Here is a 17,314-nt window from a genome sequence, read left to right as displayed (position 1 = left end):
GCCCTCCAACCTCTGCTTGGAGAGTAACTTAGAGGTTCTATTTCGCTGTTACATGCCTGGGTAGTAGGCGTGCTGTTTTACATCAGTGGTTGCCTGGTTGAGAGGTTCTAGGTTCAAATCCCTAGCATACACCAATGTTGTACACTTGGAAAAGACATTTCGTCACTTGACTCGAACTCGAAGGGTTGATAAAGGTTGACAGATCACATAGTAAATCTACTAACACACTTTAATTCCAACATTTTCTCACTCACTCACATTTTCTACTGAATCACAAATCTTCAAAATGAAGGAATTCACTGAAATTTTGCATGCATGGGCGTGTAATATTAGTTGTCTTGTGTACATTATATGAGTCATGAATGACATACTTTAGATTTTGCAAGCAGTGGATTTTCAAGCAGATCTCAAAGCATTCTTCTAGCAGCTAAGCTTATGAATTTTTGCACTAAATTACACATGAATTATGTATTACCAATATCATTTTAATAATGACTACTTATTATGCCTAACCTAGAAAGCGGGCACTGATAATCATTGATTAGTAGTTAAGGATAGTAAAACACTACTTGTTGCTTGTTTATATAACGTTATACATTGGCTATCGGATAGTATCCTAAAGTAATTGTCAATGATATGGTGGCTTGAACATCCATATTACATGAAATGCTATGTCATAATCAAAATCTCCAAGGCCTCTTTTCCGCTGTGGTTCAGATATCATCTTGATGTAGATAACATTCCTAAGCAAGGTCGTATATTTTACTTTTTAGCAACTGGTCTCTATTTTCCTTCAACAATCAGTATATGGTTAAGAAAATGTTTGAGGTATTTCATTAAAGACCATATTTTAGCTATATGGTATGTTGCATGTACTTCTTCTTTGCATGTTGCATGTACTGTATCACATAAATGGCATGAAAGAAAATGCAACATATTATTGCTTAATTAATACAAACTCACAGAAAAGCTGCCACCACAGTCATTCTGCTTGGTTGTATTTATTGGTGCCACCTCAACCAGTGTGTAAATTGCATTTGCAAATGTCATGAATATGAAACAAATATGTGCTAAAATGTGAATCTCAATCTCGATAACATTTAAGATTTTGTTATCCAATATTTATCTGCTTGCCACAAAATTCTACATTGAGTGCCTTTAAAGAGAGAATAACAATAGACCTATCCCCATATCTGTGTGCCTGTGTGTGTGTGTTTGAGGCTCTATATTAAAGTGTGCCGTACCCTCTTGAAAAAAACATGTGAAGACCTCACAGCATGTCTTCTTATGACACCGACATACCACCATCTTTCAACACCACTTCTCAAAAACAAATTTTCTACAACCCTCGTGAACGCTATCAAAATATCCTTAGGAACAGAGCATCAACTAATAATATGAAGGCATCAAAATACGTATTTTAGATAAAGTAGAGTTTGTAGAAAGTGGGGGGGGGGGCGAAATATTTATTTGTAAATCACAAAGGGACGATCATAGCTTAGACATCCGAAATCTAGAACACATAAAGTACCCACCTTTCTCCGCGATTTTCTCAGGGTTTTGAAGGTCTTCACATAGCTCGTGCCATCTTAGGTAACTCTTAGTGTCCGAAATGTAAGGAAAATGAAGATTTGGGTGATTTAAGCGAACAGAAATGTGAATTTTCGGCAACAGAGTTCGGCTAGAAGCATATCCGCTATGCAAGAAAGCAGAGCCAAAATCTGACGTCACGTGACCCTGGTCGGACTCATTTATAAAAGAGGAAAACATGTTTCATAAGAAAATGATAAAGATGTGATTTATTAAATTGTATAATCTTATGTATAAGTAATCGAAAATCTCACGATTTCACTGAATATGACGGAAATTTGAATAATAAAAAAAATTGATATTTCACCCCTACTTTTCTGCAGTGAGATGATCGGAATGCCCTACGTCATTTTCAAGATGGCGACCAGTTGACAAAAAATAACAGTGACATATCTTCTGTGATATGTTTGGGCGATATTTCTATTTTCCTGTGGCTGGACATGACAGAAGTGATGGAGCGGACCCTTGCCTCCCTGCCGATGTTCATGAAGGGGGAGCTGGGCGGGCCGTTCGGCGTGTCCCGGGGCTTCCAGACACTCATCAAGGCGATCGGCGAGTCTCAGTCTAAACATGTAAGAACCCCTCCCCCTGTATTAATCTCCAAGCACATCCTACAATGGCATAAGATAGTACCAAACTGGCCAACGAGTGTAGTCAGCCAAGAGGTGTCCATTTGCCCCGGTAGCGAAACTCACTACTAAGCCGGCTTCACCTCTTCCAGCTTTTGATACTATCTTATGCTACCGGAGGATCTGCTTGGAGATTACCCCTGTAGGACTTTTATATACCCTGTATATGTTTATACTAATTACAACATGAACTGTTACCTTGCATATTTTCGCATAATGTCACTGTGTTTACGCCGATGAAAGTTAGACACCCAGGTAATAAGATTCGCCAAAAAGCAGTTACTCAAGCAACTGGATATGATTTTGGAAACGGTCAGACGTTTCAAACAACATTCGTCGCAAGTCAGTGTCACTAACGAAAAATAACGGATGCTATCTGAAACGTTTGATCGTTTCCAAAAACATATCCAGTTGCTTTGAGTAACTGATTTTTGGTGTCCCAGTGTTTGTCACACCATCCTAATAGTAATAGGCCATTGTTTATCCAGACGGTCAGACAACAATTATAACTTACAGAATAAAAATATGCGTTTTTTTTGTGTGTATTTCAAAATGTGTATTCTGATGTCTGTCTTCCCCCTTAGTTAAGTTTACAAAACGGTTTAAAAGAGACTTGAAACTTTATTTGAAAATCCATAAAAGTCATCTTCCTATGTACATTTTCTATATATACAAAAAAGTTGATTGTAATGATATTGTAAATGTTTCTATCCTTAGGAAGAGGAACGTATCATGAAAAAGGAGGTGAGCTACCTACAACAGAAGCTCACACAGCCTGACATCTCCAATGTAAGTACTGACATCATATACTCAGGGTTGAACAAGTTTTGTAAAATTCACTTGTCCTAATATCCAAATATGTCGTCTTCATGTATCCCCCTTTTGACTTACATACATTTGTAAATTTTCAGAAGAGGAGATATAGGTTTCGTAGTTCACCACTTTTGCAAGTAATTTTCTTCTGGTGCAAGCAACTTTTGGCTCAACTTGCACCAGTGTAAGCTTACCCAAAAGTGTATTTTGAGCCCAAAGTATCAGTTCTGTTATATACTTTATGAACAGGTGCTTTGGGGACTGGTATCACAAAATTTACAGTCCAGTAGACGACATCACCCTTTTCATGACCATTCTTGATCTGTCCCTTAGCTTATACTTATAGTACAATAGAAAGTGTTGTATTCTTGACCATTCATGGTCTGTCCCTCAAGAAACATTGTCACGCCCCTTTCCTGACATCTTCTGTACTGTCCCCTACAGAAACATATGAAGGAGTTGTTGGTACGGCTGGTGTACTGTAACATGCTGGGTCATGACATCTTCTGTACTGTCCCCTACAGAAACATATGAAGGAGTTGTTGGTACGGCTGGTGTACTGTAACATGCTGGGGCATGACATCTTCTGTACTGTCCCCTACAGAAACATATGAAGGAGTTGTTGGTACGGCTGGTGTACTGTAACATGCTGGGTCATGACATCTTCTGTACTGTCCCCTACAGAAACATATGAAGGAGTTGTTGGTACGGCTGGTGTACTGTAACATGCTGGGGCATGACATCACCTTCGGCTACATCCATGCACTCAAGCTGGCACAGCAGGGAGGGCTGGTGGAGAAGAGAGTAGGTCTGTATTACCATACAACTGTCAATCATAATTAGTACTTCAGGCTTTAACCAATGAGAGAGTAGGGTCAATCTTCATCTTTCTGTATACACCTGTCTCATGCAGTGGCCATGATTTAAAATGAGTTCAATGAGGCAAACAAAAGATTGCCCATTATAATTAGCAGTTTAACCAATAAAAGCATGGAAATTAGAAAATCAACCAATAAGAGAATGGCTGCATGTCCGTAAAATATTTACATTATTAACTTTTTATTTTGCACTATGGGGTCACTCTAAATTACTACATCTTTCAGTGCATAACACTAGTTATAATATTTATCATTTGATCTAGAGCTGGTTTTAGAAATAAGTTTTGTCTGTTTGTCTCATTGACCTCGTCTTTCATGGCTGCCACATAAGAAAGGTGTATTGTCATAAGCTAGTGTCAATCTTAGTTAGCACTTTAATAATGAAATAGTTTTAAAAATGTTTTGTTGCTATTGTTTTTAAGTTTATCATTCATACAGGTGTGTTGTTGTTTCTGCTGACTTGTCACCTTTGACCTTTATTTCCCAGGGTACCTTGCAGTGTCCTTGTTCCTGCATGAAGACCATGAGTTGATCATGCTGCTCATCAACACCATCCAGAAGGTCAGTTATCTTTTTACCTCCGTGAAAGAGGTATACTTCTGTCGTGGGTACTGTTTTTAGTTGTGTTTGTGTGTTCGCACATATAACTCAAGATTCTTTTGATGGATTTTGGTATATGGATTTATTGAAGTCCCGGTGAAACATGGCGACTTGGGGCACACTAGCAGCATTTTCAGGTATGGCAGAATTATAGGCCGACACCCCCTACTTGAGAGTAGTGTGGTACAACCCAATGCACCAATGATTGACACCAATAAGAAGAGAGAAAATGTATTGTGATTGGAAAAATTATGTATTTCTAACATCGTTCCTGAAAAAAGATGTTGTCAAAAAGTAGGGATTCTATTCCTTTGTATCTTTTTTACATTCATAGTCAGAAGACCATAATTTTTTGTGGTAGACTGGGCGTTAGCTATAGAGGCACTCTGCACTAGGCGTTTGCTAAAGAAGCAAAGTAATGTAGTAAATTGTAAAAAGACACTGCAAAATAGTCAATGCTACATAAAAGGCCTGGGTCGGCAGGATTTAAAGTCGGTTGTGTATCCGGAAATACTTTTCTCCTTAACCTACGAACAAGTCTTTGAATGTTCTCTGAAATATGTTTTATTGCGTGTTTCAGGATCTGAAGAGCACCAATATCCTGCATGTGTGTATGGGGCTGACGGCAGTGTGTGCTCTCATCAGTACTGAGATGATCCCAGCACTGCTGCCTATGGTGGAGGACAAGCTGCAGCACCCCAAGTAAGAGCTAGGGGGCGATACTGCACTCTGTGTGATGTGTATGATTCCAGCATTGCATCTGAGGGGTAAGCACGTCGCACACTGGCTATCAGAGGCAGAGCACCAGAAACAGACTGTTCCATTGTACCTGGGAGGGGGGGGGGATAAACTACTAGTATATCTCCTTGTCATGACAGTCCGAAACCAGAGACTGTCTCCTAACTGAGAAAACCACATATCCTGTCAGACTTTTTTAAATCATTTCTATCACTACAGCACATATTTTGCAAAAGAGTGTATCATATGATATGCATTGTAACATTTATCAATAGATAAAGCATTACTGCCAATGGTAGAGGACAAGATGCAACACACAAAGAAAGAGCTAGGGGGCATTACTGTACTGTGTGCAGGTTTATCATTTGCTCTCCTTTCGTTGTAACACTCAAAGTTAATGATGTGATGTGTTTTGTACAGGGAGGTGGTTAGGAAGAAAGCCATCATGGCCCTACACAGGTTCTATCTGAAGGCCCCAAACATGGTCCAACACATCCACGAGAAGTTCCGCAAGGTCCTGTGTGACCGTGACCCTGGGGTCATGGGGGCGTCGCTCAACATATTCTACGATCTTATAAAGGTACGGGGAGGCCTAGAAGTATAGTCTTACAATGTATGTATGGCATACTTATGATGTATATAATTCATTCAAAACCATAAATTGCCTCAAGGCATAATACAACGGTCCAGTTTTGTACAAGCTGTCTATGATGGAAAAGTAAGGTTTGAACCGGGAACTCAAACCGGGAAGGACCCCTACTCTTTTGGATAAGTGTGATGGGTTCTTTAACGTGCTTGAGGTGTGGTTCTCCTTAAACTGGCGACCACTGGCTTCATGTTCCTAACGGAAGCTTAGGTATTCAATTTCACCTGAGTAAAATGCGGAAATAGTTTTAAAGGGTCTGTTAGGGTTTTGAACCCAGAACTTTTAGATTCTGAGTCAACAACCCTGACCACTGGTCCAATTTGCCATCAATCATCAGTGAGAGATTCTCTTCAGTTGAGCCTCTGCTTCCACTTATGTGTAGTTGGGAGACCGTCATTCAAACCTGGGTTGGGCATCTTGGTTGGGGCTGCACCTATCTTTCATAAGGGGGTACATGTACATGTAAAATGGGGATTCTGTGTTCAAATAGTTGACTCAAGCACATAAAAGAGGAGTCAGTGCTAGCAACCCTTCCCTGTAAAAATGTATCCTGCTACAGAAACAACAAGAAAACTTGCTGCACTAAGTGCCACTAGGCACCACAAGGGTCTGAACAAACAGTAGTAGATTAGGTACTCCCAGTAAAAGTTATATCTTTGTCCTATTCCAGGAGGACGTAGAGAAGCACAGGGACCTGACCAACACCTTTGCCTGCATCATGAAGCAGGTGATTGGTGGGAAGCTGACCAATGACTTCACTTATCACAGTGTTCCCGCGCCATGGATCCAGGTGCAGCTGCTAAGGATCTTGGGAATGCTGGGAGCTGGACATAAAAAGTAAGATATGTAATTATTACTGTACATGTAAATGCCTTTAACCAATTAGTTTAAGTTTATGGGGATTTAATTTTCTATTAGGTAGAATTGTTTTTTGATAAGGTGTAATTTGTTTTTTGTCTTGGTTTGGAGTTGTTTTGTTAGGCTTGTGGCCAAGTTAACTCTTTCAGGAGCTTGTTGCTAGGCACTTAGGGCAATTCTCATTTTACAGAGAATTCAGTGCTTCTGATGGAAAGAGGGGCATTGCTACTGACTGACAATTTCATTTGAGTTTTTCTGTGAATCTGTTCTTTGGGGTTAAAAATATCACTAAAAGCAATTTCCCCTCAAAAACTTTATTTTAAATATTGTGTTTTCCCAAAACAATTTCTACCCAAGATGATTCTAGTAACTTACACAGTCAATAGTTATTTGTCTTAAAGTTTGTAGTAAAGAAAAGAAAAAAAAATCATGAAGATACTTATAAATGTTAAAAGTTAAGTGCACCAGTGCCCCTATTTCCCAAACAATGAATTTTGAGCCCTGCAATGTATTCAATTCTTTTTGAAATATATGTCCTGACAGAAACAGTGAACAGATGTATGCTGTTCTGGACGAGACTCTGGACAAATCCGAGATCAACCACAACATTGGATACGCCGTTCTGTACGAGTGCGTGCGTACGGTCACCGCCATCCACCCTAACCCCGCCCTGTTGGAGAAGGCTGCGGAGAGGATCGGGAGATTCCTCCGCTCGCACAGTAACAACCTGCGATACCTGGGTCAGTATTGTCCCATGCAATATAGGGTTTATATAATATTAAGAACCGACCTTGCATTATGGCATCATATAGTGATATACACCAAAGAACAGCTGGTCATTAACGCCATTATCATATAGACGTTGTCATATATCTAGCCGTGACGACTCATCTTCATAGAATGCATTACATTATGTAGTACCCATAGATGAGATCCAGTTTTTGTTTGTCTGGCCCTTTTACTTCCTGGTCAGGGCAGATTGTTTGAACCACACAAACTCAGGGCTCAAAATTAAAAGCGTCCCGATGGCCAGTGACTACCAAAATTTGACTCGGAACAATTTAAGACAATCCAATTCATGCTTTAGAAAAAGTTCAGGAATGTTTAGAACTTCCATGGCTGTTGAGAGCTTCAATTTTACTTTTTTTTTTTTTTTTAATTTATCTTGGAAGTAGTGCTAATAATTCATCAGTATACTTCAAGACTGACATGTTTAAAAGACAATGAGGCCTTCTAAGGAATATCTTGGCCACCTGGAAGACTAGCCAACTGCTGCTCACCTGTGTCAGGGACCCATGCAGCAGTATAATGAAATACTGGATAGTACTAACTACTACTACTACTACTGTTACCTGGAATATAAAGTACATGTATGTATAACTGGTATTACATACCACCATACAGGTATCACAGCCCTGACCTCCATGCTGCCTGTGTTACCGGGCGTCGCAGGGGAACATCAGTTGGTGGTGATCGAGTGTCTGGATGACCCGGATGAAACCCTGCAGAGAAAGGTACACAGTTAGTTTGAATTCAATTTCAGCTGTGGATCAGCTTGGTAGAACTTCAAGGGTATTTTAAGTTTTACCAAATCCTTGACTCTTCCCTCATGATCTCAATGAAAGTGGCCTTTGGGTGGATTTGAGCCTTCATGAATAAACAAAGGTTCAAACTAAGAATAATTGGGAATTACTTCTTTTGCTCAAGTTTTTGGCTGATTTTGTTGGCCTTGTTCACGGAATTGACCCATCTACTGCAGCTTCCAGGGTGTAACATTGGAGACATGTGACTTAGTGTTTGGTTAGGTAAAGTTTATTTGTTTCATCATGTCATTCACTAAGAACACAGAGTGAACATTCCTGCTAACAGTGTTTCTTGTTTTGCCCCCCTCCCCACACCAGACCTTAGAGCTGCTGTACAGGATGACAGGTCCCACCAACGTGACAGTGATCTGTGACCGGCTCATCTCCCAAAGTTTAGTTGTTTCATTATGTCATTCACCAAGAACACAGAGTGAACATTCCTGCTAACTGTGTTTCTTGTTGTGCCCCCCTCCCCACACTAGACGTTAGATCTCCTGTACAGGATGACAGGACCCACCAATGTGACAGTGATCTGCGACCGGCTCATCTCCCATCTCAGCACCACGGCCGACACCTACCTGCAGTCAGACCTGGTCACCAAGATAACACAACTGGCAGAGAGATATCCTTCTGTATGTCAAATAAACCTGATCCGTATTAACGTTCCATATGGGCGTTCTAGTTATCATTTGGGTTATCACATGGGGTTCTGCTGTTATCACATAGGCTTCCATTATAATTCAATGCACTTCGAGTGCAGCAAGTGTGGCGGTGTCAAAAATTTTCTGACTTCTGGTGCATTTCGCATTGTAAGGTTTTCTTTTTTTGTTTGTTTTAAAAATCTGAAATTGAATGTTGTAAGCCATTTTTTATATGTTGCATTTTCTTTTTTTCCTCCATGAAAAGTAGACTCTGAGGTATTATGGACTATGTGTGTGTGTGTGTGTGTGTGTGTCTGTGTCTGTGTCTCAGGATATTTACATATACTATGCAGTAACTAGCAGCTTTCTCTGGAACTGCAGGGGCATTTTTGTTACAATCTTAATATAAAGTAAAAGGACTGTTAAGTTTGGTTTCACCCTTAACAATGCCACGTTTGCCCCCAGTAATGAATGGTTCATCACAACCATGAACCAAGTGTTTGAGCTGGGCTCTGATCTCGTACCGAATGACGTGGCCCAGAATCTGCTGCTACTTTTGGCCGAGGGCACAGACAACGAATCTGAGGATGCAGAACTGAGGCTACATGCAGTGCAGTCATACCTAGGCCTTGTGGAAAGACCGCACCTTCCAGACATCTTAGTACAAGTGTCTTGCTGGGTAAGTAAGGCCTAGGGAAAACATATTGTGTTTACGATTACAGTCCTGAAAAATTTAGAGTCAGTAGGTTGGGATTTTTCTTGTCTTTTTTAGATTTAGGTGCATGTATAAGTGATTCAACAAATAAATTTTAACAATCATAAAACTAAAATGTATCAGGATGGGTAATCAGATTTTTGGTCAACGTTATAATTAGTTAAGAGCGTCTCAATTGGTTGTGATGATATTTGTTACGTGGAAACAGGGTTGGACAAGTTTTCTAAAATCCACTTGTCCTATTGGGCAAGTACATTAAAAAAATTGCTTGCCCGAACCAACTTTTCACTTGCCTGAATTTGAATGACATTTTCTAATAAGTATGCATTCAGCAATGGAATTCTTTTATTATTGTCTCTATTTTTCTGAGTTGACCAATGCTTGATGCCATGACTGTGAAAAGTGTCAAGTAAGTATCAAACTCTCACTCATGGAAAAATCTTACTTTCCCAATTGGGCAAGTGGGGTAGGACATGCGCTTGCCCGATGGGCACTTTCACTTGCCAAGGACAATCGGACTAGTGGACTCGTCCAACCCTGAGAAATAATCCTTATTTTATCCTTCTCCTTCCAGACGTTGGGTGAGTATTCTTACCTCCTGACGGATGTGGAACCCCAGGCAGTCCTGTGGAGACTGCTGTCACTGTTAGAGCAAGATCACCGCTCCGTTGAGACCATGGGGTCAGTCTTCACTGCCATCTGTAAGCTCTGCGCTCAGATGGGCAGGGTGCCGGAAGAGGTGCGTTTGTTTGTTTGGTCTTGTTTGTGTTGTTCATAAAGTTATAGAGCCAAATCTGTTAGGATGTTTAGTGGTATTCAGATGTATCTCAAAGTCCTCCATTTCTTAGATACATGTCAAACTTATCCCTACAAAATCTTCCATTTAGGCATAATTCTTATGGTATCCCAGATTTTTCAATTTCTGGGATGTTCCTGAAAGTATAGAAAGAAACCTTTGGTTGTTGGATCGGAATGGCATGCAGGTAGAGCAAGAAATCCAATATCTCATACCTTTGTAAAATATTTGGAGTTTTTGTGAATTTCTTTATGCCCTAGTCTTACCCATCACAGATGTTAGTGATTCTCCCCTTCTATCCAGCTATGTCCATCCCAAATGGGGTCATTCGTTTGATACAGCTGTGCATAGATTATACCACACTACTTTCAAGGAGGGGGTGTCTTCCTGTAATGCAGCTGTACAGTCCAAACTGCCATGTGTTATCATGGCTTCAATGACTCCCCACATGAACATATCAAAATACACACAAATTTATTAAAAGGATCTTGAGTTATAGGCGCAAACACATGCAACCAGAAACATACTACCGGTAGATTTTATCAGTCTTCTGAGTGGTCTTCTAATGACAGTTTTAACTGTGCTTTGCTATGAATTGGGTTAGCGATTATAGGACTTGTACTACAACTTGTACTGTTCAGTACAAACCAGGTATGCAAAACAGAAAAACAAACAAGGACTAACAATAAACTGCCTCTGCCAGGTTGTGTCCGTTTGCGAGCGTTATGTGAGCTGTCTGGACGTTGACCTGCGACAGCGAGCGGCGGAACTGTTGGAACTTCAGACGGACGTGCCGCTCATGCAGACTGTGCTGCCAGTGGATGCCAGCTGCGAAGATCTCCAGGTCACAACAACAATTTCAGTTTTGGCAACACCTCAGGGGCTGAGCCTTTGGTGTAGTTCTGCAATCAAATTGGAAATGTTCCAGAAATTGCAACAACAGACAATGACTAGATTATGAATAATCTATCCTAGACTGGCTTAAGAACAAACTTTCTTTACTTTAATTTTCATGGTGGTTTCATGTATGTGGTTTTTACATTGCCAATTCACTGTAAACTTAAATCCATCGCGAACATTTTTCCATGGCAGTAAGAGACTACAGTGTATGGTGCTACGCATACTTAAACCCACCAGGAACCGTGAAATTAAGTCCCTGCAAACTTAAGTGCATTTACAGTATTTATTTTGCTCTAAAGTATTGGGTATACATGTAGAGATCAGAAACAGACAAATTATGGTCCGGAATTGTTTCTCTTTTTGTTTTATACATTTTTTACCCAAAAGGAGACTTTGCGTCAAAAGCATTGGTCTAGAAAGCAGAAACAGAGTCAAGATGACTCCCAAATTGTTGCTCTTTGCCAAATTGTTTTACAAATCAGCGATAAAAGGTAGACTTTGCATCAAAAGAATTCATCTATAGAGGCAGAAACAGACAAGATGAATCATAACAGTACTGTTATGTTCTTGTCTTCTTTTCTAACAGATCGACCCCTCTTTGTCCTTTCTGGATGAGTTTGTGTCAGACGCGTTGGCCCAGGGTGCAGCCCCATACAAACCCAGACAACAGAGACAGTCAGAAACACTGGCTATGGCTGAAGACAAAGGTGTGTTACAGAATTAATCTTAAAGTTTGTAAAGCAAGGCTGAAGAAGAAGCAAGAAAGCATTGGGTTCAGTGTAATATAACATGCATGGAAAGAAGGTATATTTTGCTAAAGGGCAGTTGTACTGGTTATACAGATACAGAAGCTGGTGTGTTATGCTAAAGGATAGTTATACCGGCTATACAAAGACAGATACAGAAGCTAGTGTGTTATGCCAAAGGGTAGTTATACCGGCTATACAAAGACAGAATGATGCTGAAGCTTGGGTGTTAACTCCAAAAGTGTGGTTACACAAGCTATACATATACAGAAGCTGGTATGTTACGCCAAATATTGGCTACATGATACAGATATATGTACATGTATAACAGAAGGATACTGAAGACACGACTTTCATGCTCATGAATCTTGATTGAACAGCTTTCATTACCAAAAACATTTTTAAAGGCTTTGAATCATATGAACCTTCACCACATACTGCTTCTTTTACATTTGATTCCACAATTAATAGATTCATCAGGTTCTTGGTAGTTGATAAACCTTATTGTATACAACCAAGTGTTTATACCTAGCCAATGTTTTGCTGAGTGTCTTGTACCTTCCTGTAGCAACACTGTTGACCTGTTATACTTTTCACTGCAGCTAGGTGTCGCTGCTGCAATGTGAAGAATACACTGTGATGAGGGGGATATAAACTCAGTCTCATTTACATGTACACTGCAGCAATGACACCTAGCTGCAGTGCAAATCAGATCTAGAGCAAGTCAGAATTGCTGTAAGGTTGGTGAAAGACATCACTGAATCAAGAATTAAATTTGATTGCTAAACTCCAATGTGCTCAGCATCACCATTCACATTATATTTTTTTGTTTCACCCCCAGCCCAAGCCGCTTTGTTCTCCGGTCTCAACTTCAAGCCATACGACACCCCCCTGGTCCCCCCCTCCCTCACAGCATCCTCCACACCCCCCTCCTCACAGAGTAAGGGGGTATCGGAGCCATCAGGGTCCCTCAGCTCAGGGGGGTCGGGGGAAAGTTCTGACAAACTTGATGGGTAGGTATCAATCTTCAACAACTCTTCTTTGTAATTATTATTTTTATGTTAATTTCTGGAGAGAAATAAAATTAGAGTTGGCCATAGAATTAAAAATGGCCATCGTTAGCATGAAAGTTCATCTGTGTTGGTAGAATACATTATAGAATAGCTAAACTTTCTTTCCAACACTGAATTAATATAGGGACTTACCCTAAATTTTCGGCCAACTCCGTCGACCTTGTTCACAGAATGCCCCCCACCCACCTTTATGGTGGTTTAGATATGTGGACGACACTCATACCAAACTGAAGAAGGCGTTTGCGGATGAATTCACTAACCATCTGAATAGTTTGGACCCAGATATCAAATTCACATTTGAATCAGAACAAAACAAGTCCCTCCCTTTCCTTGATACTCTGACAGTTGTCCAAGAAGATGGAACACTTCACATCGACATCTACAGAAAGAAAACCCACACGGATCAATATTTAAACTTTAAGTCAAACCACCCTCTAGACCACAAGTTAGGGGTGATCCGCACCTTGTTCCATAGAGCGGAGACTTTAATCACAGACCAGCGGGATAAACAAAGAGAGAAAGACCACTTGATTAAGGCATTGAAAGTGTGCGGCTACCCAGACTGGGCGATTAAGAAGGCTACTACACCAAGATCAGAACCCCAAAATAACATCACCCAAAACCGGTCTTCTTCCAAAACAAACAGAGGTCTTGTAGTTTTGCCCTATTTGAAAGGAACCTCGGAAGCCCTTAGGAGGGTCTTCAACAAATACAGGATTAAGACCTGTTTCAAGCCGACACGTACGCTCAAGAAGTTCCTAGTGGCACCCAAGGACAAAACTCCCAAAGAAAGTAGGTGTGGGGTGGTGTACCACATCACGTGTCAAGGGAAAACTAACAAAGGCCCTTGTAAGAAAACATACATTGGTGAGACGGAACGTGCACTGAAAACTAGGTTCCTCGAACATCGGCGTCCTAGCTCTGTCAAATCATCTGAGGTGGCGCAACATATACATATAGAGTCTCCGGGACATTCCGTTTCGTTGGACAAAGTCAAAATCTTAGACTCAGAACAGGATTACTTCGTGCGAGGAGTGAAGGAGGCAGTGTACATTAGAGCCCACCGGCCCACACTCAACAGAGACGGGGGGCGGCACAAACTTTCTGATACTTATGACCCCCTCCTGCAAAAGTGGCGTGTTCCTGACGTCACTGCCGGAGATACATTGTAGGGTCATTCTGTGAACAAGGTTGACGGAGTTGGCCGAAAATTTAGGGTAAGTCCCTATATTAATTCAGTGTTGGAAAGAAAGTTTAGCTACTCTATAATGGCCATCGTTATTAAGTCTGAGTAGTCAGGAAGGTTAAACAAATGAATGAACTCACAGAACATGGTATACATTACTTTTTCTCTTTCAATCCATACACAGTGTCTTTTGACATGTTCATTCTTCTTCTGCCAGGTCTTCAAATTAACCTAAAATCGCGCCCCTAGCGGCCAGCCCTACAATTGCCTCCGCCCTAGTTTCGGGGAGGGGGTCATTAACCCCAGCCAGCGAGAGATTGTGTAAACACAGGCTAGTCTTGAAATGGATTCAGCTTTTTCATTTCATCTGGCCAAATAATGACTGGACATTTGGCATGGAGGTATAGTTAGAAGAGACAGTTGAAAAATTTTACTTTTTTTTAATATAGGCCCTGGCAATTTTTATATTAAGGAATCGCATTACCTGTCTAAACGTCAATGTCATGTACTTCTATTTTGTTATGACTATTACAGTTTGGGACTTAGGACGAGGGGAGTTCGGAAGATCTGGAGTAAAGATGGCTGTACCAAGGTCAAGAAAATGGCTGCTCCAACACTTGAGGTCACGAAGGAGGGACAAGAAGAGACTGGGGAAGTAGTACAAGAAGCACCAGACATGTCAAGTTATTCAGGAGGTGCTCATGTGGAGGTAAATTAGACATTGCATTAAAGTTTGTAGAGGTACTTCATCAAAATTGTGATTGAAACTTTTAATGGTGCACATGTGTACAAATTCAGTGGGAGTGCACAGGGAAAAAGTGTTGAATGGGTTTTGAGGGTCCAGGTTTGAATTCACATTTCTCATAATCTGCTGTGAAATGACATTAAAAATACTTCCATGGCTGAAAGTGTAAGTATTGATTCAATTTCAATTCCCTATCAAAATTCCCAATTCTGTGCATCATTTTGGACAGAAAAATATTTTTTCCCCTGGAAAATATGTAATAGTTGAAAACATTTTAAAGGATGTTATGATTGTGTGTAGAATAAGGAAAGTACAACTGTTACATGAACCAAAGAAGATGGTTGTTTCATGGTCTGTGATATTTGTCTCTAGCCCAGCACAGTAGTGGCCCTCCCAGGACAGCACAGCAATGACCTGCCTGACCTTCAGGAGGACAGGAGGAAACAGCAGCTGGCCAGTGCGCTGTTCAGTGGACTACAGCAGGGAGGAACAGCACAGGTGAATAGCTTAGAGTTTAGAAAATTGTTAATAGATACATGAAGTATTAGTTTCTCTTTATTTAGAAAAGATATTTCCAAATGAGAAACAGAGATTGAAGAATAGGTGTTGAAATAAAAAAGTATCATATTCTATGTACAGACTGGAGGAAACAAGAGATCCAAGATCTCATACCTCCTTGAATTATTGAAAGTGCTTGTGGATTGCTTAACCCAATAGCACCAGCCATCACAGATGTTAGTGATCCTCCCCTTTCTGTCTTCCCTTAATCAATCCCAGCTATCTCTTGTAAGGGGTCATTGATTGTCCCTTAATTCTAAGAAAGTCAGCTGTCCATGGATGATACCACACTACTTTCAGAAAGAGGGGGCCAGGCCTAAATGCTACTGTAACAGTACCTGAAAATACTGCAAAATTTACTTCAATAACTACCCCCAGCAAAATTTGTATCTATCAAACTGGTCTTGAATTATAGGTGGAAACACACAAACACAGCCAAAAACAGTACCAAGTCAGAGATGATCCTTCTTCCCAGAAGTAATAGATAAAGTCAAGGGTACAAATCATACATTGTAGCCTCTACAGCTTGACGTCACAGCTACATACAAGCCACTAAACTTGACATCATTTGTAAAACACCAGACATTTTTGCTGTTGTTGTCATACTTAAACATCTTTCTTAAAATTTTTTCGTCAGACGTCAAGAGGACGAGGGATCCTTAAGACGTCTAGAAGAGGGAAGACTCGCGGGCCGGCTGTCGGAAACCTTCTTGAAGGCATCGACTCCTTAGAACTCTCTTCACAAGACCCCTCCAACACAACTACCAGAACAGACATTCTAACCAGTGCCGAGACTCATGACAACTTGTTTGACTTAGAAAACGTCTTGCAGCTTGACCCTATCGGCCCTGGAATCTTAAAAACGTCTTCCAATTCAACTGACAATGCAAGACATGTGGAAAGCAGCTTGGAAGAAGACTTTGAAACTGTTGAGAAAGACTCCAAAGGTGCTACAGACTCTCGACAATCAAATATGCTAGAAAAAACGTTGAACTCACAACAGAACATTGAAAAGCTTCCTAACAACAGAACTGAACAAAAAACTGAGGAACCATGTGACAGTTTACAATTACAATCAGAGGACTTAGTTATAGGTTTGGACAGACCGCAAGTTTTACTGACATCTACGTCGACGGACTCCATACTTGATAGGGATAACGATACGGATAGGATGAAATTTGACAACGGAACAGAAGTCCCCACAACGTTACCGGAATGCCTGATGGAATTCCCTCATTCTGTGGAACATGTGGAACTGTGTGGGGATGAAATAGTTCGACTGTCCCTTTGTAAGGTGTGGAAGCCGGAGGAGTTCGTAGTGGTGCTTTTCATGACCAATCACAGTAGCAACAGAGTGGTCGCTGACGTCTGTGCGAAGTTGGAGCCTTCATCAAATTTTCAGGTTAGTTGTGCCAAATAGCAGCTACTCAAATCGACAGGATATGATTTTGGAAATGGTCAGATGCTTCAAGTAGCATCGGCACTATGTTTGATGTGGATTCAAATTCTAAAGAAAAGAAGAAAACGGTGTCTTATAGAGGGATATGTTTTATTTGGGGGATATGACACGTACAGTGGATATGTTTTATTTTTATTGACTGGACAGAGTTTATACATCA

At 40.6% G+C, this 17,314-nt stretch overlaps 2 protein-coding genes across 3 annotated transcripts in view; one reads left to right on the top strand and one right to left on the bottom strand.

The window, feature by feature from the left end:
• Positions 1 to 1,738, bottom strand: part of LOC118411611 (adenomatous polyposis coli protein-like) — an 83,676-nt gene extending 81,938 nt beyond the window's left edge. Inside the window, exon 1 of the mRNA XM_035814073.1 lies at positions 1,536 to 1,738. The gene's annotated coding sequence lies outside the window, so the exon portion shown is untranslated. The remainder of the gene's footprint in view (positions 1 to 1,535) is intronic.
• Positions 1,739 to 1,916: 178 nt separating this feature from the next.
• Positions 1,917 to 17,314, top strand: part of LOC118411613 (AP-4 complex subunit epsilon-1-like) — a 66,121-nt gene continuing 50,723 nt past the window's right edge. The window contains exons 1-19 of one of the 2 annotated variants that reach the window (XM_035814078.1): positions 1,917 to 2,162; positions 2,937 to 3,008; positions 3,717 to 3,840; positions 4,398 to 4,471; positions 5,091 to 5,212; positions 5,669 to 5,828; positions 6,565 to 6,731; positions 7,296 to 7,492; positions 8,157 to 8,266; positions 8,654 to 8,707; positions 8,872 to 8,957; positions 9,430 to 9,655; positions 10,266 to 10,430; positions 11,191 to 11,331; positions 11,974 to 12,094; positions 12,975 to 13,146; positions 14,927 to 15,101; positions 15,510 to 15,635; positions 16,333 to 17,097. In XM_035814078.1, coding sequence (XP_035669971.1) covers positions 2,031 to 2,162; positions 2,937 to 3,008; positions 3,717 to 3,840; positions 4,398 to 4,471; positions 5,091 to 5,212; positions 5,669 to 5,828; positions 6,565 to 6,731; positions 7,296 to 7,492; positions 8,157 to 8,266; positions 8,654 to 8,707; positions 8,872 to 8,957; positions 9,430 to 9,655; positions 10,266 to 10,430; positions 11,191 to 11,331; positions 11,974 to 12,094; positions 12,975 to 13,146; positions 14,927 to 15,101; positions 15,510 to 15,635; positions 16,333 to 17,097 — 3,189 coding nt within the window. In that variant the 5' untranslated portion in view covers positions 1,917 to 2,030. The remainder of the gene's footprint in view (positions 2,163 to 2,936; positions 3,009 to 3,716; positions 3,841 to 4,397; positions 4,472 to 5,090; positions 5,213 to 5,668; positions 5,829 to 6,564; positions 6,732 to 7,295; positions 7,493 to 8,156; positions 8,267 to 8,653; positions 8,708 to 8,871; positions 8,958 to 9,429; positions 9,656 to 10,265; positions 10,431 to 11,190; positions 11,332 to 11,973; positions 12,095 to 12,974; positions 13,147 to 14,926; positions 15,102 to 15,509; positions 15,636 to 16,332; positions 17,098 to 17,314) is intronic. The other variant, XM_035814077.1, reaches the window with a different exon arrangement.

The sequence above is a fragment of the Branchiostoma floridae genome, chromosome 3, assembly GCF_000003815.2.
Source record: "Branchiostoma floridae strain S238N-H82 chromosome 3, Bfl_VNyyK, whole genome shotgun sequence".
In the NCBI taxonomy this organism is placed as follows: Eukaryota; Metazoa; Chordata; class Leptocardii; order Amphioxiformes; family Branchiostomatidae; genus Branchiostoma; species Branchiostoma floridae.
This window is presented reverse-complemented; position numbering and strand designations above follow the sequence as displayed.